The 20,341-nt window shown below is 51.7% G+C and overlaps 1 protein-coding gene across 1 annotated transcript; it reads right to left on the bottom strand.

Annotated features, from left to right (window-relative positions):
* Positions 1–1,379: 1,379 nt before the first annotated feature.
* TCF25 (TCF25 ribosome quality control complex subunit) lies at positions 1,380–20,224 on the bottom strand. Its single transcript, XM_016212287.2, has 18 exons — positions 20,005–20,224; positions 17,624–17,788; positions 16,449–16,523; positions 15,217–15,335; positions 14,625–14,690; positions 11,553–11,635; positions 10,029–10,159; positions 9,579–9,678; positions 8,732–8,825; positions 7,031–7,123; positions 6,792–6,897; positions 5,695–5,854; positions 4,716–4,803; positions 4,078–4,236; positions 3,836–3,926; positions 3,453–3,532; positions 1,880–1,952; positions 1,380–1,637 (listed from the first exon to the last, which is right to left on the bottom strand). The coding sequence occupies exons 1-18, from the start codon at positions 20,191–20,193 to the stop codon at positions 1,479–1,481; spliced, it is 2,031 nt and encodes a 676-aa protein (XP_016067773.1). The 5' UTR covers positions 20,194–20,224; the 3' UTR covers positions 1,380–1,478.
* Positions 20,225–20,341: the final 117 nt, after the last annotated feature.

The following is a 20,341-nucleotide window of genomic DNA, read 5'->3' on the forward strand; positions in this document are numbered from 1 at the left end:
GCCACAGCCAGAAGGTGGTCTCAGCAGCTGTGAGGGGCTATGCAGGACCCACTGTCCCTGTCTTAGGGCTCCACTGTAGCTCTCCGGCCCCAAGAACCATCTTCCAGCCCTGGGGCATGGATGATGTCTGCTGGGTGAGCAGAGCCCTGCCCTCAGCTCCTGTCATGACATTTCAGGGATGTTACTATTTCTGGTTCTATAAATGAGGCCTCTGAGGTGGCCAGTGCTCGCCCCGCCCCAAGCCTGAGACTTCAAAGGGCGTGAGAACTGGGCAGCCTTTGGCGGGTGACCACAGCCTTTTTCCCGGCGAGGCCTCAGGACTCCCCATCTGGTTCCCATTGGACTCCCTGTTGGGGACTCTGTGGGAGGGAAACAGCAGATACAGCTGAGTTGGAAAAAGTCAACTTTGTGATTAGTTATGGTCATGAGGGAAATGTCTAAAGAAATCAGATAATCCTAAAGCCAATTCTATCATTCAACCTCCGGTGCCCCTGGGAAGTTGCGTGAGGAACGGCAATGGACAGTGTTCCAAGAGCTTGTCCCACCATGAGACGTGTTTGACTCACACATGAGGAGGCTGTGAAAACAGTAAGTCCCTCAATCTTGTTACTGTTGTCTCCCTAGCACCAAGAACAGGTCCAGGCAGACAGTAGGCCCACGACACATAAGCATCCAATATGCGAGTGAGCTCCACAGGGAAACTGGGACCCGAAAAGCTCCATGAAGAGTGAGGGGTGCATGTGTCCAGCCATGGCCACACCAGTGAGGAAGGGGTCACAGCCATGCAGGGTTGCTGCCTGCCCCCTTGGCTTTCGTCCCAGTAGAACCTCAGAAAGGGCTGACTCAGAGCTGGGTCACAGTGCCTTGTTCCAAGAGTGGTCTAATTTCCTTTGAACTTGGGATCAGGGCCAGGAGGGTGCCCACAGACAGGGTACCTCCAGCTCACAACCTCAGTGCCCTGGATTCTTCCAGAAGCAAAGAGGCTTCTGGGTCACAGGCAGCCCTGTGTGGTTCTCAGCGGCCAACCAAGTGTGCCAGGACCCTCCCCAGCCAAAAAGCCTGCCCGCACCATGTTCGGTTCACCCTGCAAATCAAATGCCCCCAATCTTTGCCCCTTCCGTTCCCCAGAGCTGCCACCTCTCAGGCCCCCCCTCCGACTCAATGTTTTCCAATAGAACCATTCTGCCAACTAGAAAGACTATACCTACGGTGCCCAGCCAGAGGACCCAGCCAGCCCTCCCCTCCGGGGCTAGCCTGTCCCTGGTTCCAACAGAAGCACACAGGGCCCTACCTGCCTCGCATGGGGCACCGACCCAGCCCTGGGAAAGGAGAGCTCACATGTGCAGGTGTAACCATTCACATTTACAGGAGAGACAGGAGAGGCAGGGGACATGGCATTTTTACTTCGGGGAACTGGCCGATCCCGACCAGACAAATCAGGAACATAATTGTACAGAGTGGGCACAGCATCTCTGTGCTCAGTCCCACTCCCCATCCCCCTCGTCACGGTCCTCGTGCGGAGCCTCCGGGTCGTGGAAGTGGAAGGTGGCCATCATGTCTCGCACGGCCAGCATCAACCTGTTCAAGCCCTGGTTGCGGTCTAGTCCCTCTGCTCCTCCGTCCTCTGGCCTCTCCCCCTGTGGCAACGAGACCTGTCTGAGCAGGGCTGTCTGGGAACCGGGGCCTAGTAGCAACACACCTTCATCTAACTAACAAGGCCAGGCCACTAGAGGGAGTGCCAGCAGCCATGCTAACTGAGGAGGTTTTGTCCAATTGGCAGCTACAAGCTCAGGTGGGCATGTCCAGTTTCCTAGGCTGACTGGGTGCCCCCGCTGCTAGCAGTGCTGGTTCTGGACAGGCCAAGGTGTGCTCACCATACCTCCATGGTGTAACTGGGCAGTAGTGACCGAAAGAAGAGGGCGATTGTGTTTCCATGACTGACGGGACTCAGCCTGAAAGAGAAAGAACAGTCAAGAAATGAAGCAGAGACAGAAAGGCAGCAGTTGGAGAGAGGGGGCTGAGATGGGGCCTGGACCTCAGGGGCAGGGAGCCACAACTCCGATCAGCTCAGGGTGCACTGGGGGCACCCAGAGGCAACAGGGGTCAAGACTGTTCCAGAGTGGGGGGCTGGCCCTTTAAAACCTGGCTTGTTAACCAAATGAAAAGCAGAGCCCGCCACAGCAAGGCTGAACACCAGTCAATGCACAGGTGCCTTGCTTATAAGAAAAGCTGTGGTTTCAAAGTACTCCTTAGCACTTAAGAGTTGAAGGAGCATACACTCATCGTATAAAGAGATTCTAGCCCTGGCCGGTGTGCTCAGTTGGGTGTTGTTCTGTAGACGGAAAGATCACCGGTTCGACTCTTGGTCAGAATACATGCCCAGGTTTCAGGTTTGATCCCTGGTGGGGGGCGTTCAGAAGGCAGTTGATTTTGAGGTTTTGCTCTCACATTGATGTTTCTCTCTCTCTCTTATCCATTAAAAAAAAAAAAGAGATTCCAAGGCAAGTGTTCAGTGAAGACCCCCCCCCCTCCTGGTGAAATGAGGTACTGCAAACCAGCTCTATGAGATACTGAGGTGACCTTTGGCAGTGACCTTCATTTGCTCTGACAGCTCATGGGCTACAGAGCTGGAGGTGGAGGTGCGGGTGGGGGGGACAATGCTGAGTCATTAAAGTCCTACAGCCATTCCTCAGTGCTAAGATGTCCAGCATGTCAGCTTTTTTCTGAATACATGACACTAACAATAATGTCCACCTCGATTGGAGACTTTAACAGAGAAGTGTTACCTTATGAACATGCAATCCAACTTTTATAATCCGGTGAGGAAAAAAGACTTCATTCTACAAAATGTGTTCTACCCATGTCTGAAAGGTCATATTCCCTTAAATGAGACAATCTGTTGGTGACTCTTCCAGATCTAGGACTCTGTGGTGATGGGCTCTCAGTAAGGCAATTATTCAGCTTTAAAGACCAGAAGGAAAAAAGAAGCCGTCCACACACACCCTGTAGCTGTGCACTTGGTGCTACTTTTTCTGGCCCAGCCACATGAGACTTCGCACACGCTGACTCCTCTGCTGGATGCCCAGCAGCTGTCCACCTCTTTACCTGGTTAGGGCACCTTGCATCTCAGTATACCCACCACTCTCTCCCAGCAGTTTCTGGTGGCAGTTTCCAGACTCTATACCTGACGTGTTTTCCCCATTGCACTGTACTCACCACGAGGGCAGAGGTGGCCTCACTTTTGCTTCCAGCACCTGCTATATAACTTGACAGAGCAATGCTCCTATGTCAGACAAATAAATGAAAAGCATTCATGCCTGGAAAAGCTGATCTATGACCCCAAACCACTCTGCTCCAAGGGCCTACATCTGGAGGAGGCAACAAGTCCCAGGGCCTAAAGCACTGATATCAGAGCCAAAATGCAATGGAACAAGCAGCAGGTGGAGAGGTACCTCTCTGGCCTGATGTAGGAGTAGATGGTATCCAAAGGAGGCAGAGGGTCAAAGCTCATCACAGACTGCGTGGTGACATCCTGCAGAAAGGAACAAAACAGAGATGCAGCCAAGCCCTGTGCTGTGCCTCTGCCCCATTCCCCGCAGCCTGTCAGCCAGTTCTGGTCTAGATTGGACCTTTCTGCTGGAGTTGACCACAGCAGCCAGACTGTGTTTACCATACTGAAGACTTTGGGTGAGGGGTGGGACACACCACCACCCTCACACATGCACTCTTCGCCCAAGATGTCAGGATGTCACCTCCAAGCAGCAGGCTACAGGTTGGGGGCCCTGAGGGAAGGGGCCAGCTCTCACCTGCTCCCACAGGTAGCCCAGCTTCTTACCGGGGGCAGCGCAGCAACAGCTTCCTTAATCTCAGAGAGGACCACGTGACGGTGAATATTTCTGGGCGCACGCTGGTAGAGAAGCTTCCGCCTGGGGCCCAGGGGGAAAAAGGAAAAGCCTATGGAATGGGGCCTGACCTGAACCCACATTTGTGCCCAAGGTCCCTGAGCAGCTGGGCCTTGTTCTACGCCCGTGGCCCCATCAGGCCCGATGCTGCCTGGCTGCCCTGGTCCCAGCTCACCGGTTCTCACACTCTTCCACAGCTGGGTCCCCAGCATCCACTGCCTGCAGGACCTCACGGACGTTCTCCTCCAGCCAGCTCATGATGGCGGGCTCCTTCCAGAGGAAGTGGGATCGCCCGAGGTACAGGCTCACCAGCTGGCTCAGGGCAGGGGGTTGGCTGCAGGAAGGCAGGGTCTGTAAGCATAACCTCCTGCCCAAGTCTAGGCCTCCACATGCCTGCTGGCACCTGCTGGCACATGTCCTGGGTGTGCCCAAAGCCTGGAGTGAACAGAGGCTGCCGAGAGGGGGGTGCCAACCTGGGATATACCACTGCCCATGGGTGGGGCACATGGGTGCTTACTTCTGTAGGCCGTATGTGGTCTTTACTAACTATGAGTTCCTTAATAGGAGCATAAAGTATAAAAAGAACAGGGACCCCATGCCCTGCCCTCCTCCTCCTCGGGAAGCCTTGTGCTTTGGGTTGCAGGCTGCTCACATGCCCACCAGCTCCATGTCCAACAGGCCAGGCTGAAGCCCCACATGGGCACAGGACCCAGGCCCCCCACAGATGTGCAGACAGCGCCTGCTAGGGCGACAGGTGCCCCCACTATGCACACGCAGGCATTCGTGCCCCTGAGGGTGTCTTCTAGTCTTTACCTTATTTCGGCATTCGGTCCAAAGAAAGGGTGACTGGCGACAGTGGCGTCTGGCCGCACGCTGCAGTACTCGAGCAAGGGCATTAGAACTGTGGGAGGAAGCAGAGGCCTGACGTGTCACGTACGATAGGCTGGCACTGAGGGAGGGGTCCTTTGTCCTGCTGCTTCCCAATGGCCCCATCTGCATCTGAGGGGACTCACCTGTGACTCCAAAAGCACGGGTGCTGGACAGTTTCATCATAAAGACAACACAACCCACCCCTCAGTAGCACCCTCCGAGGGAGAAACCAGTCTTTCCAGGGACTGCCCCAGGATGAGCTAAAGCAGCATTCAAGCTCTGTTCTGACCAGCAGGGTGGCTCTGCCCTGTGCCTTACCTGGAGGCTAGGAGCCTGAGCAGCTTGGGTCTCCTCCCCTGCAGAGCCCTATTTTCTCTCTAGCACCACCTCACACAAAGCCCCAGTCACCCTGCCCTGGGACATCAGCCCCAGGGGCAGGGATCATGCCTCCTTGTGAAGCTGCATGTGGCACAAGGACTGGGGTTGAGGGGATGACACACACACACAACTGCGAGCTCCTTTTCCAGGTCACAGATGCCTTTGAGGATGTGCTAGAAGTTGCTGACTGCCACCCAGGGTACAAGCCTGCAGACCTTTGCACACCGACACCCATGGGACGGTTGTCCGTGAGGCCCCAGGACAACTTTATGTCTCAGTCCCTCAAATCAGTAAAAAGCAGGACTGTAAGACAAGAATGTGAAGCTCAGTTGGCTGACTCCCCCTCCCATTTCCACTTCTGCCAACGTCCAGGGGCTTACTTTCTGCTCCACAGAAAATGCCACACCTTCTTCAGAAGGTAAGTTTTTCTCAAACTACCAACATCAAAAGACATCCTAAAACCCCAAGCCACTCTGAGACTCCATTTTGACACTATCACTTGGGTGGATCTGACAGGAAGGGTGGGGGCTCTGGGAGCACCCACCTCCGGGGAACATGGTGAGGGCCTGTCGCACCAGGAGAGAGGCCTTTTCCCTGGCGGAGCTGAGCTCCTGTTCTTGGAGGTCTGCCTGCTGACTCAGCAGGAAATATGCCAACGGCACGGAGAAGGCAAAGTTTGGGAGCTGGGACAGGTTCCGATGAGCCTACAAGGGTGAAAGCCAGAGCAAAATTCTCAGACAGTGAGCACAAGGTGACATCCTTGCAGCACTCAGTGTGACGACGACAAGCTCACATCTGGGGGTTTTCCCTTCGCAGAAATGACACAGTCGCCACCCCCTCATCCACGGGGGTTGCACTCTAAGACCCCCAGTGGATGCCTAACATTGTGGACAGTATTGAACCCGACAAACACTGCTCTCTCCTATACATACGTACCTGTGCTCAAGTTCAATTGATAAATTAGGCAGAGTAAGAGATTACCAACAACAATAAAATAGAACGATAGTTTGAGGTATGACAGCAAAAACAACATGAATTTCTTTTTCTTTCTTCACAATTTCACATGTAGTCGATTCGTTCTCACCGCAGACCTTGGCAACCTCAGTATATGATTTTTTTTTCTATCCTAATTGAGAACTTTCACCTTCTCACTTAAATGAAGCACCCTATGGCTTCTGTGGTAGATATGAATCGTCAGCATCAGGATGCTTGTGCTTTGGGTCATTATGGTTATTATTTTTTAAATATGTCTTTATTGATTTCAGAGAGAAGGGAGAGGGAGAGAGAGATAGAAACATGAATGATGAGAGAGTCATTGATTGGCTCCATCCCACTGGGGATCGAGCCTGCATGTGCTCTGGCCAGGAATCAAACATCGATCTCCTGGATCACAGGTTGATGCTCAACCACTAAGCCATACTGGCCGGGCACTTTGGGGCATTATTAAGTGAAATCGGGTGACTTGAGCATGAGCACTGACAACTCGACAGTCGATCTGATAACTGAGACAGCTACTCAATGCTCCTGTCTCAGTAACACCGAGCCATAAGCACGGGGTGGGGTCTCCTTGCCATGGGGTCCCTCAGCCATCCCTGGACGCACAGGACTGTACAGGGCCTGTGTCTGCAGCCTCATACCTACCTCCCACTCCTGGAACATGCGGATCAAGTACTCGTAGTTGCGTGCCCGTAAGGCCAGGTGGTCGACCAGTAGCAGCATGCAGAGGGGGTCCTCATCGGGCTCAAGGCTTCCAGAGGTAGCACGTGAGCAGGGAGGGCAGAAGGAGACAAAACCCAGAGTGCGCCCATGTGGATGTTGCCGACCTATGGCCCCTGAAAGCACTGTCCCTGAGAGAGTGCAGCCCAATCTGGGACACTTACCTTAGGATGAGCTTGCAGTACTCCAGCGCTGTGCGCGGGCAGCCCCGCTTCTCCAGGAAGCTCATCTGCTTGTATAGGGCCAGGTAGAAGCTCCTAGACCCAAACAGTTCCTCATGAGCCAGAGTGACAGTAGACAGCAAATCCACATTGCCCAGGAGCCTCATCCAACACCATCCACCCTCTTGTGCTGGCTTCCTCAGCATTTCCTGTGTGGCCTAATTACCATGAGTGTTCGAAGATGTTCCTGTGTTTGCAGAGAAGCTGGTGCTCTGCCTGTTGTTTGAGTTATGTGTGTATCCATGTACAGAAAACCAAGCTTATCTGTTAGTTCAAACCTTTATCTTGAGTTTAACCTTTTATCATTTACATGAAGAGAGCTACAATCTGTCATTAGGACCTTAATTTACCCTCACGTTTCAACAGTAGCAGCAGCAGTGGTGATGTGTCAAGTTTGTGACTAGAATGATCCCAGTGGGCCCTTATTTTTATCAACACTTACTGCCCAGTTAATGCCCAGAAATGCTAGTATCATACAACTGGTCTCAAGGAACTAGAAATTTAACTGGAGAGATAAGGCCAACAAACACAATCAACAGAGAAATGCCCCACGCTGCTGACAACCAAGGACAGCTCCAGGACAGAGGACACGTCCACTGCACCACGGCCCTGAAGACCAGGCTGAGGTCAGCGGGGAGGCTGCTGAAGCCATTCAGGGCCTGAGAGGGGTGGTTCAGGGAGGCAGAAGTTTCTGCAAGACAAGAGGGCCCCATGCACATAACAGTTCACTGCAGGAAAACAGAATTGGGCTCAATTTGAGCTACTCGCTTAAGAATTGCACACACTCGCCCTGGCCGGTTTGGCTCAGTGGTTAGAGCATCGGCCCGTGGACTGAGGGTCCTGGGTTCAATTCTGGCCAAGGGCATGAAACTTGGTTGTAGGCTCCATCCCTGGCCCTCATTGGGACGAGTTCAGGAGGCAACTAATGAATGTTTCTCTTTCTCCCCCTTCCACTCTCTCTCTGGAAAGCAATGGAAAAAACATCCTGGGTGAGGATTCAACATAAAAAGGAGTCACACACCCAAGTACAAAACACTGAAGAGCATGCTAGTCTTGCTGGCACAGGTCCTTTTATCCAGAGATACCAGGAAACACGATTACAGACCTAATCGTGGTACAGTGGCTTACTAGGCTCACTTCTTTTTTAACTGATTTTCTTTTTTTAATCCTCACCCAAGGATATTTTTCCCACTGCTTTTCTGAGAGAGCAGGAGGGAGAAGGAAGGGGAGAGACATCGATGTGAGAGACACATCGACTGGTTGCCTCCCGCACGCGCCCTGACGAGAGCTGGGGATGGAGCCTGCAACCAAGGTACGTGCCCTTGGCTGGAATCGAACCTGGGACCCTTCAGTCAGCAGGCCGACGCTCTAACCACTGAATCAAACCGGCCAGGGCTAGGATCACTTATAACAAATTTTACCTCAGGCCAGCCAATCCCACCATTCTTGAGCCCAGCCCTCCTGCATTCAAACTTTAAATATAGTGAGATGCCTGGTCCAAGCCACCTGGTGGGACCCCTTGCAGACAGCTCATGCTACCTGTTCCTGCTCCCAACCCTGGTTCTCCTGTCACCTGTGAAAGCTTCAATGCCCAACAGAAAGAGCAGTGAGCATGAGTAAAACCCCTCAGGGCGCCCAGCTCACCTGTTCTCAGGTCTGCGGTAGTCCAGCCGGCAGGTCCCGCTGGTGAGGCTGAACAGGGGGTGGAAGGCACACTCCATGCTGTACAGTGCTCTCTCTGCGGGCCACACAAACACCAGGGGAGGGCGTCACAGCCACCGCGCGGCAACTGCAACCCCATCCTCTGTGGCTCGCAACAAGGAAAGCTCTGGAAGGAAGGAGGTCAGGTAACTAGGATTTGGGAAAGTGACAGCACAAATGCAACCCTGGGGATCACCGAGGCCACTCTGTGTTTACTTCACCCACAGGGATGCGAACCAGCCACAATCGGATTCCAGAGAAATGCAAACACACAAGCTCACGAAACTCACACACAGTCCTGGCAGCTCATTCACAAGGGCCGCAGCATGGGGACAACCCAGTGTCTGTCAAGTGCTGGTGGGTCACAAAACATGGTCCGTAACACACCCAGCCTTGGAGACACTGTGGTGAATGAAGAAGCCAGACAGACACGTTTCCATGATTCTACTGATCAGAAACGTCAACAGGCAAAATCAGTGACAAAGCAGACCAGTGGCAGCCAGGGGCTGGGGATCAGGTGACTGATGAGTTGGGATTTCTTTTTTAAGTAATGAAAATGGTCTAGGATCTATGCGGCTGTGCAACTCTGGCATTTATTAAAAACCACTGAACTGTATATTTTCAATGGGAGTATTTCATATAACATGAATTATATCTAAATAAAACTGTTATTTGAACAATATCCTGGCATTTTACCAAATGGCATCTATGCTGCCAGCCTGTGAGAGAGACCCTCATGGGAGGGGACGCGCAGGCTCTGTAGCAGGACCCGGGTGCAAGGAGCTCTCACCTATGAGGTCTCGCGCCATCTCCTGATCGTCCTGAAACCTGCAGGCATCGCTAAGCTGCAACAGTGAGTCGACGTGATAGGGGCTTGTCTGCAGCAGAACCTACGAGGCAAGAAGGGAAGCTGACCATGGCTGCGGTCAGGGCCCTCCGGGGACAACATCGAAGGCACCAGACCCCTGGGCACGTCTTTCTTTCAGGCATCTAAGCCTCGGGGAAAATATCACCAGGGTTGATTCATGGTATTCCCCAGCTCAAATGGTGTTTGACATGGTTGTGAAGCCAAATCCCTAACCTGACTGAAGTGGCAGCTCGGGACTCTGCCCAGGTGTCTCCACCTCAGCCCCTCCCCGTGGCCCAGTCCCCACACTGGAAGACAGCGGTGAGCTTCCAGAAGCACCGTCCCTTGAGCATGGTACCTGCCACCCAGGCCCTGCCTGTGGGACTCACGCACCACGATATTGTTGGGCTCCATAGACTCCACGGCAGCCAGGAACTTGTGCTGCGTCTGCTGGTACTCCTCGCTGTGCTCGAATGCAAAGCACGACAGGCCTTTCTTGGACTCCAGCAGCCGCATCGACAGGCCTGGGGAGGACACCAGGTCAGGCCCCTTAAGGTGCTCTTGGCGAGGAACCTCTGTGTGTACTCAGCTCAAGCTGCCACATCGAAGCACTGGTGCCGCCAGCCGAGCGCTGTCCTCAGCTCCAAGGCTGACTGCCTGTACCCTCTCTGCTCTTTTCCTACAAAAACGTTTCTCCCCCAACGAGTGTGGACAGAGCACCAACACCCAGGACAACAGTACAGGGGCTGTGTGGGCATGGAGGCGATGTGATTGTAACCACGACCAGATGCCCTTTCTCCCTGCTCTTCATGCTCAGCTTTGGGGTACAGGGTCGTTTCTGCTGATGAACCTGGAAACTCTAGTCTCCCTTCAGCACATTCATGAAATAGGTCAGTGGCTCTGGGTCACCCTTGGCTCACACTCTGACTGCCACACCAAGACCACGTGCCACATGACACACAGCTCACGTCTCCATCTCTGCCCATGCTCGTGGCTTCCCTCCCCTATCTCCTGCCCTAGCCTGAGGGCTCCCAGGTGCTCCTCCAGGCCGTCCAGCCAAGCAGCCCTGACAGGACTCTTACCCACACCCCACACCTTTCTGCACTGTTGCTGTTTTTATTTAAATTATGTGTACTTACTAGTTTGCAACAAAATATAAAATATCACACTTAAAAAATGAACTTGAGCGCGGCTGGTGTGGCTCAGTGGTTGAGCGTTGACCCATGAACCAGGTTACAGTTTGATTCCCAGTCAGGGCACATTCCTGGGTTGTGGGCTCAACCCCCAGTAGGGGACATGCAGGAGGTGGCTGATCGATGATTCTCTCTCATCACTGATGTTTCTATCTCTCTCTCCCTCTCCTTTCCTCTTTCTCTAAAATCAATAAAAACATATTTTTTTTAAAAAGGAACCTGATTGCTTCCTATGATGTAGTATCCACAAGAAAAAGTGAGTAGAAAAAAGCTGCATTAAAACATAGTTGAGCCTGGCCGGGTGTGGCTCAGCAGTTGAGCGCTGGCCTAGGATCCAGGAGATCACAGTTCAATTCCTGGTCGGGGCACATGCAGGGTTGCGGGCTCGGTCCCAGGTCAGGGGCGTGCAGGAGGCAGCCGATCAATGACTCTCCTCGTTATGTTTCTCTCTCTCTCTCTCCCTCTTCCTTCCTCTCTCTAAAATCAATAAAGATGTATTTAAAAACAAATAAAAAAACATGGGTGAGAAGACACACAGTTGGAGTGTGGGGGGGGGTCTGTGTCCCAACATGGGGTGTCTCTCTTCCAGCACCACACCAGGCACTTGGCCACACACCTGCACACAGCTTTGCATAAACAGAGGACTGGCCTGGCCCAATGGGCTCAGACCCCAATCATGCCGTGTCGGCCACCATACAACCCCCGCACCTCCACAGCCCCTCACCTGGCTTGGTGTACCGGGGCCAGGTGCTCTTAGGGGTCGTCAGCCACGTACACTTGGGGTACACACGCTGCCTCTGCCTCGGCCTGTGGAGAACAGGATATGGCACAGCTTCACCTACACTGCCCAAACTCTGCTGGGCTGTGGGAGCAAAATCTCAGGTGGGCGGGGGGTGCTGCTCTTCCACAGACATGACAAGGACAAAATACGGCAATAACTGAATGTGACCACTGCCAGATTGCTGGGGCCCGTGATCTAAATAACCAGATGGCCAGAGAAAGAAAAGAAACAGGGAATTTGCAGCCCAGCAAAGTGTCAGGGAAGGTAAAACGAAAGAGTTCAAAACCTCAACTAGAGACGACAGGAATGAGTGAGCCTACAGGCACCTTGTGGACTCACGAGCTGCGTCTGGGGGGCACTGACAGGACAAGGCCACACAGAGGGCGGACATCCGACCTCCACCTCAAGGCCCGTTTCCGTCTCACCTGTCCTGGGACTCCCCAGTGCAACAGGTTTGGAAAGGGAAGAGATCTGAAAGTACCCTAACATCAGCACCAACTTCAGGTTCTGGGAGAAAGTAAGCCAGGCAGGAGAGCAGGTGGGCAGTGGGGAGGCAGCGGGCACAGCTCCATAGACCTTGATGTGGACGGCCCTCCCTTAGGGGCCAAGGGCCCCAGCCCTACACCTGGGCATCTCTCTGCAACCCAGAGCCCCAGTTGCAGGGAGGGGTTTCTGCTCATCAGTGACATTTTGTTCTTTTTTTTCTTTCTTATTTTTTTACTATTTATTATTTTTATTGATTTTTGGAGAAAGTAAGGGAGAGAAAGAGACATCAATGTGATAGTGAAACATCAATCGGCTGCCTCCTGCATGCCATCTACTGGGGATCAAGCCCACAACCCAGGCATGTGTCCTGACCGGGAATCCAACTGGTAACCTTTCAGTGCACAGGAAGACATACAACCAACTCAGCCACATCAGCCAGGGAATGTTTTGTTTTTTAAGCTGAGTAATGGGCATTCTCTATACTTTTTTGATAATCTGAAGTATTTCCTTTAAGGGAAAAAAAAATGAGTAAAAATTTGAACTGTGTTAGGAACAGGATAAAAAGCATGTTTCTGCTCCCAGTAAGAAAGTCAGAACCTGCAAGGGAAAAGACAATTGTACAAGAAAAGCCGAGTCAAATCTGAAGGAAACTAAACTGTGTGAGGATTTTGGGCAAGCAGCAGGAGCCCAAAGGAGAATAACTTGAATGTTGGAACTGTCCCATCTATGGAATACCAGGGACAGCCCAGCCCTGCAGGGACCATCTGCACAGAACAGAGGCCTGAGGCAGCTTTAACTGTGTAGGAGGTGGGGCAGGGGAGCCTCAGAGGTGAAACAGAGAGGAGGGCAAGTGAGCCAGCCAGGCCTGTCACAGTAGGATGTCAGCAGAGAACCGAAGAAAGAACAGTGCATAGTGGCTGAGATTCTGAGTAACCACTAGGGACTATGATCAGAAGCACATGAGGAGCAGGCAAGAAATGAGGGGCAGAACAGATGAGGAGGGAGCCATTCTCAAGGAAGCCCTTTGGTAGGACTTAAGTTTTTAAATAAATAAACGAGTATAACACAATAAAAGCAATAAGTATAATTACTACTTTTTTAAAATATATGTTTTTATTGATTTCAGAGAGAGGAAGGGAGAGGGAGAGAGAGATAGAAACATCAATGATGGAAGTCATGGATTAGCGGCTTCCTGCACACCACCCACTGGGGATCGAGCCGCAATCCAGGCACGTGCCCTGACTAGGAATTGAACCATGACCTCCTGGTTCACAGGTCGATGCTCAACTACTGAGCCATGCCGACCAGGCTAAATGTAATTACTACTAACTAATTACTGACTTTAACTCACACAGAAATAAGACCAAGTGAAAATGTCAAGAAATGGCAAAGACAGTCCAAGCAGATGCAAACACATGAAGCAAAGGTGGGGACAGGCAGAATGACAGTCCAGGGCAATCCAGGTGACAAGGAGGAACATTCTAAAGTAAAGTGTTTTTTGTCAATATTCCAAAAAGAAGACAAAGTCAGAAACCCTTGTGTCCTAAATAACACCAAAAATAAAAGCAAAATGTAAAGTGAAAACCATTATAAAATGCAAGGAAAGTGTGAGCAAATAACAGGGAAAAAATAGTCAACCTTACTCATAATCGAAGAAAAGTCAAATTATCAAGATGATTTTCTGGGTACACATAATGACAGATTTTTAAACCTATGCCTGGTGCAGGTCAGAGGAAGGAACACTGAGGTGCTGAGCAGGTACAGCTGTACAACTCTTCTGGAGGCTGACAGGGTGATATGTGGCTGGGAATACCCAGTCCTGGGCAATTTCACTAGAAATGTTGGCACAGATGCAGGGGGACCACAGCCACACACAGCCTAACACCTGTCCCCCAGGGTGAAGTGCAGTCCCCGTGCACCCACATGTGCACAGAGGAGGGTATTTGGGGATCCTGGGGTGGTGCAGCGATCTGTCCTGGATGGTTGTCTTTTGGGGGCTGTCAAAGTAGACAATCTTGAGTTGCTTAAATTTTTTAAAGTATTTAACTCTATAATCATAAAGAAAATGAACTTGAGAAGCTCCTGTTGGTGTGAAAGCTCCCAGGCCCTGGATGTGAAGGAGCACTGAAGGCAGACCCTGTGCCTCCCACAGAAAGTCCCAGAAACAGACTCTCATGCTTTGAGCACCTCTCATTGCATGTACCGCGGGGTGCCAACCACTAAAAACTGTTGCAATAACAAAGATCAAAATTGTCCCAGAAACAAAACTTCATGTCAGTTGTGCTGCTGACTGGGAAGCAATGAACCTGCCAAAGATTCCAGGGCTAGAAGCTCAAAATTTAAGGATTCTCAGAGCCTCTGCTACAGAGGGCAGCGAGCCTGGTGCCACAGACAAGGTCAAACTCCAGCCTCTCCCTGGACACCCTCTCAGGCCCTCATAACTAGGCATCCTGAGGGCCTCATTTTTTCACCTTGGCTTTGAGAACCACCTCCACCTTTAACTGAGAATATAACCCATTTTGATCTTACCTTTGTTCCCCCAGGACAGCTCGAGCGCCAAAATACCTTTTCAGTTCTGTGTCTGGATTCAAGTGTCTAGAGAATTGAAAAATTTAAAAGAAAACTAAAATTGTGTTCTCTTACAACAATTCTGGGAATTTTAGCAAGTCATATAAAATCCAGCGAGGTAAACAGCAATTCTGGTGTCAAAGACAACTTGTAGGCCTGCTTTCTCTACCACCATTGACTGAGGCAGACCCGAGGCTGTCCACTACTCTTGGAGTAAGGGCAGCGAAAGAACTGGACTATGTCGGGATACCCACAGACTTAGGAACAATCTCTGCAGTGAGGACAGAGTTTCATTCAACATCTTCAAGAACAAGAGATGAATCATTTATCCCAGAATGACATCTTTCGTCAACAGCATTCCCACGCATAAAGCTAAAAGTGAAAGGTCCTCAGAAACAGAGGCATCCCCTTTTCCTCTTTCTCATGTTTCTATTTCCTAAATGCTTGATAATGTACTCATATCACTTTTAAATAAAGATAGTAAACTTTTTTCTTCTTATAATAATGTTCCTCACCACAGAGTCTGCAGTGAGGACCAGGAGGGAGGAAGTACCTGTGCTCCACATACAGGACATGCTTCCTCGAACTCAGAGGGGGCGGGCTGGGGTGGTGAGGGCCACTGCTGTCCTCAATCCTCTCCAAGATGCGATCAATGTCTTCCAGCCCATTTTCCTAAAGGCCCCAAAACAACATATTAATCACCACCCTCGCTTTATTATACACGTTATAACAACCAATAACTACACAATTCATTTTTACAAAGAACAACTATTAGACAGTTTACTTCCTGAAAGACAAGCATATAATTGAGAAGGAAGGAGAGGTTCTTCGTAAGAGAACGCTCAGAATAGACAGAATCACAGAGCCAGAAGGGCTCTTGAATATCTGAGTCACAAGCCCACATATCTAGTCACACAGGTGCACTCACCTCCTCAGGTAACTGAGCTGGGACTGGAGATTCTGACTGAACAGACAAAAAACCACCACCTCTTTTTGAGACAAACACAAGGACGAGGTCCAGGGGCAATATGGAAATACACTTTCAGACACACGGTTGCTGAAGGCATTTACACCTCAGCACCAGACAAAGGTCAGGACACAGGTGCAGCAGGGTGAGGAGGGGTTCTGTTGCCCAAGAGCATCATTTCGGATGCAGAGTGGGGCTCTAACCCTCAAGGAATGAAGTGAACAAACAAAACAGCTAAATCGGTAAGTAATTTCCCCTTTTCATTTCTCTGATTTCTGAATCAGTTATATTCCTAGTGGGAAAGAACCGAAATATCAAATAAAAACAACCTGCTTTCCTGTTTGTGCTCACAGTGCTCTTGAAAACATGGTGATGTCACTAACACCTTCCTGACTTTCTGTAAGAAGTTGGCAGGCGCCAGCCCCACAGGGTGACACAGTACAAGAAGGGCAAGGACCGGCTGTATACACAGGGAAGGTGATGATGACAGGAAGCAGTAGCTGTGGTGGGCAAAGTAAGCCAATTTTCTGCAAAAGGGCTAAAACTGCAAAGATCGTGCTGCGGCTTGAATGTGTGGAGCCCAACTGCAGGTCTGAGAAATGCTGGCCATTAAGACATGAGAGCATTTTGCGCTGGGAGCAGGTAAGGGAAAGGGTCAAGGGATCCAAGTTCTAAGCTTCATAACTTACTTTATTATATGACAATAAAACCTGGAGGATATGTTTGCTTCAAACAAACAAACAAACAAACAAAAACAGCTTCCAACGGCACCCTGAGAACAGCCAGAAGACAACAGACAGGGTGTTAGCCAGACGTACCAGAGCTTCTCCTGCAGAATTTTTCTTATTTTTCTGTTTCTTTTTCTTCTTTCGGAATCTGCCACTTGCATTTGACTAATAAAAAAAGCACGTCTTAATCAATGGAAAGGGAAGATGAGATTTTTTTTTTTTTTTAATATATCTTTATTGATTTCAGAGAGAGGAAAGGAGAGGGAGAGAGAGAGACAGAAACATCAATGATCCTAGGTCGACACTTAACCTCTGAGCCATGCCCAGCTGGGCAGAAGATGAGATCTTAAACCTTGAGAATCAAAGCAGAAGCTACAGAGGGACACAGTGACATAGGACACAGGCTTGGTGTCCCCTCCCTTTCACTTCCTGAATGTCCTGTGACCTCACCTACTTCTCTTCGACAACAAACACCTCCCAACAGTCTGCTGACTCTAGTCCAGCCTCCACCTTCCACTTCAGGGCTCCCTGTGACCTCATGAAGCTCATACGGTTCTAATACCCACCCACCAGCCCTCTGATTTCACTGTTCACTTTGTTAACCAGTCTTCCTGCCTCGCTCAGTCACCTGGAGACTGGGCCCCACACCGCAGTCCCCACACCCATGTCCACCTGCCTGAACACCTATCAAGTCTTCACCTGGCCCTCTCCTCCTTGGGGAGCACCCCCCGGCTCAGTCTGTCTCCTCCACCCCCCACACTCATCAGGTCTCCCCAACTGTAGTTGTCAGTCCACCCATGTCCCGCTCTTGACTAGGGGCCCCTGGAAGGCAAAGAGTTGTCCCTAGAACCCAGAAGCCTCCCTAAAGCACTTGTTGAATCAATGAGCAAAAGGTCTCCGGAGAGACCCTCCCGTGTGCCACAGAGAACAAAAAACTAACCTGGCTTACATATTTCTTCAAGGCACGTCCACTCAGGGCTGTCTACCTGGCCTGAGTCCCAGATGCGTATTCATGAAAAGCACACACCCGCTGAGCAGGGGAACTCTCCCAATATGAGGGAGACGAATCTCATGCTGGGGAAATTTGTCTAGAGGACCCTGGATACAGCACCCGTGATGGCTATCAGTCTTGAAGATTTCAATCACAACTGATCACAACTACCCAGGAAATTTGGGGTCAACTGGGCAATTAACAAGATGAAATTCAGAAAATGACAGCAGAGTGTGTGTGGCTGGGCACCCCTGGTCCCCACACGGCCCCACACCTGCTCCAGGGGCGCTGTTCCATCATCCACCTCTCCATCCTTCTTGGGTTCGGCACTTCCACTCTGGGACCTCCTTTTGCTCCCTGACACCACAGCATCTGTAAGCGGACCATCACACCTCTCTCCGTTCACCACAGGCCCCTCCTCAAGATCTTCAATGTTAATCTGCAGAAATGAAAGGGAGAGAAGAGGATGCCATGTGTGCATCCTGGTTACAAGTACATCCTGGTGGTACGGAGAGGCACGTCAGCAAGGAGAGAAGAGAGCAGTTCCTGGGTGGGCACCTTCAAGGCCACTCTGAGGTTGTGGAGGAAGGAAAAGGAATGTGTTATGCCTCGCAGGCCACAGTGCCAACCATCTGAACAAGTCATGATTCAGGGTTCCTTCACTCAATAAGCCACAGAGAGTGCTGGGGCACAGGTGGCCCATGGTGTCCTATCTTCAGAGCTGGCATAATGCAGAAAACCTGAGCATCACAACTTATTCCCCACTCAAAGCACCACCCAGGGCAAAGATCTCACACCATGGACCCTCGCATGGCAGTGAAAAGGACCCACACTCACACACAACACACGGATGAGTCTTAAAATCACAATGTCGAACAGGAAAAAGTGCCAGAACACTCACACCTTAAACACACACACACACACACACACACACACACACACACAACACAGTGGCACACACTTAAGGTACACCCACCCACACACTATGAGGAGAGATGGCGACAGGGGGAAGAGCAGAGATGGGTACAAATTACTGGAAAAGCTCTAGCCCTTCAGCTAACAAATTAATAAACAAAAGAGGCCACCATGGAACAAGAACCAGATCTGATGAACCCAATTTTGGACACTCAAGTCAAAAAATAAATAAATAAAACTGTATGTTCAATTTAGAACATCTGAAAAATATAAAGCTCAAAAGAAAAAAATCTACTCTAACCTTGCAACCCTGAGATAATTATGAAATAAAACTGGGACCATGCTGTGCTTGTGATTTTCCACTGATGGGACTGAAAGGCAAACTGGGCCTGCCCCTCCGCAGGAAAGGAGCAGAGAAGAGAAAGCCGGAACAAGTTTCGTGTTCTCTGGTTTTGCTTTCTTCACCAGTGAAGATTTCCACGTGGAAGGATAAAACTCAGGAGTGTGTTACACGTGTCTATGTAGCAAATCTGTAAGTCTTTGTTTATTAAAGAGCATCTGATTTGAAGACACTGGAATTCTACCATAACGGGGTCTGTAACAGATCCACCAGTAACAGCGATTCTTGCCTCTGATGCCTTCCTTTGTGTGGCAGCAGCAGGATGCCAGGGGTCCAACTGTGGTCTGGCTGGTTAAGATCTTGTGGCAAAGGGAGGAAGCTGGAATGAGACCTCCCGTGGACATTTCCTCCAAACAATGGGAGTTATGGAGAAAGCGGCACCCACGCTTTCCCCAGCATTCAACTAATGGTGCCACCAATGCCTCTCGGTGAAGCTGGGCGCTGGTTTCCTATTATGAAGTCATGCTCCTTTCCTTTAAAAAAAAAAAAATCCTATTTTTTGAGCCCCTTTTGGGAGTCTACGGTGTTTTAAGGAATTCAAGTTCCTAACAAGCTCTATGCCAAGCTAAACCTCAACAGAAAGAACACAGCTAAGTATATGCACACACTGGGCACTCACACGATGCAGGAGACACAGGTTACCTGCCCGCACAAGGCGATCTGGGAAAGCGAGAACAAGATAAGGCACACAGTGCAAGATCACAGTGCGGCCAGCGTTAAGGAGACACCGGTGTGCCTGACACCTGGCTGTAGGGGACGCAACAATGAGCAAGACTCCATCTCCCCGTTGTGAGGAGTAAAGGAGAATGTCTGCAAGGGCCCTGCAAATGCCTGGTCTAGAGACGGACCTCAAGGGAAGGGCCCCCAAGGCCCCGAGAAGGAAAGCCCCGCCCACCGCGCTGCTGCCCCGCCCCTCGGCACCCCGCCCACCGCGCTGCTGCCCCGCCCCTCGGCACCCCGCCCAGCAAGCTGCTGCCCCGCCCCTCGGCACCCCGCCCAGCAAGCTGCTGCCCCGCCCCTCGGCACCCCGCCCACCGCGCTGCGGCCCCGCCCCTCGGCACCCCGCCCAGCAAGCTGCTGCCCCACCCTCAACCTGGCGACCACGCCCACTGCGCTGCAGCCCAGACCCACTTGCCCCGCCCCAAACAGTGGCCCAAATGCGACGTGACCCCGACCTCTGTCCCGCCGCCATGCACGGCCCACCCCCTTCGCCCCGCCCTCCGCACAGCAGCCCGGACCCTAGGACGCCCCGCCCCGTGACGTCACGCCCTCGCCCCGCGCAGACCGCCTCCCACACCGCCCCCGGCCCCGTCGCCCCCACCCCAGGCAACCCCGCTCACCAGCTCGAACCGGTTGTTGACTCGGACGCCCTCCTTCCCTGTGCCCCGGGAGCGCTGGCCACCTGGCCCCCGCTTTGGTCCTTCTTCCGCATCATCGTCATCACGGAAGCCAAATGGCAGGGCGCCGGGCCCGAGGGGCTCTTGTCCGCGCTGTTCCCCCCTCAGCCTCCGGAGGGCTCGGCGTGACATAGGACCCAACGGCCGCTGCCTTCAGGGGCCCGGGAGAAGACCGGCCGGAAAGAGGGTGCCGCGCGCCTGCGCACTTGAGGCGCGCTGGCGCGGGCTGGCGTGTCCCGTCCGCGCGCCCAGCGCTCCGGAACTTCCGCTCTACGCAGGG

The sequence above is a fragment of the Miniopterus natalensis genome, chromosome 18 (genome assembly GCF_054644295.1).
Source record: "Miniopterus natalensis isolate mMinNat1 chromosome 18, mMinNat1.hap1, whole genome shotgun sequence".
NCBI classification, from domain to species: Eukaryota; Metazoa; Chordata; class Mammalia; order Chiroptera; family Miniopteridae; genus Miniopterus; species Miniopterus natalensis.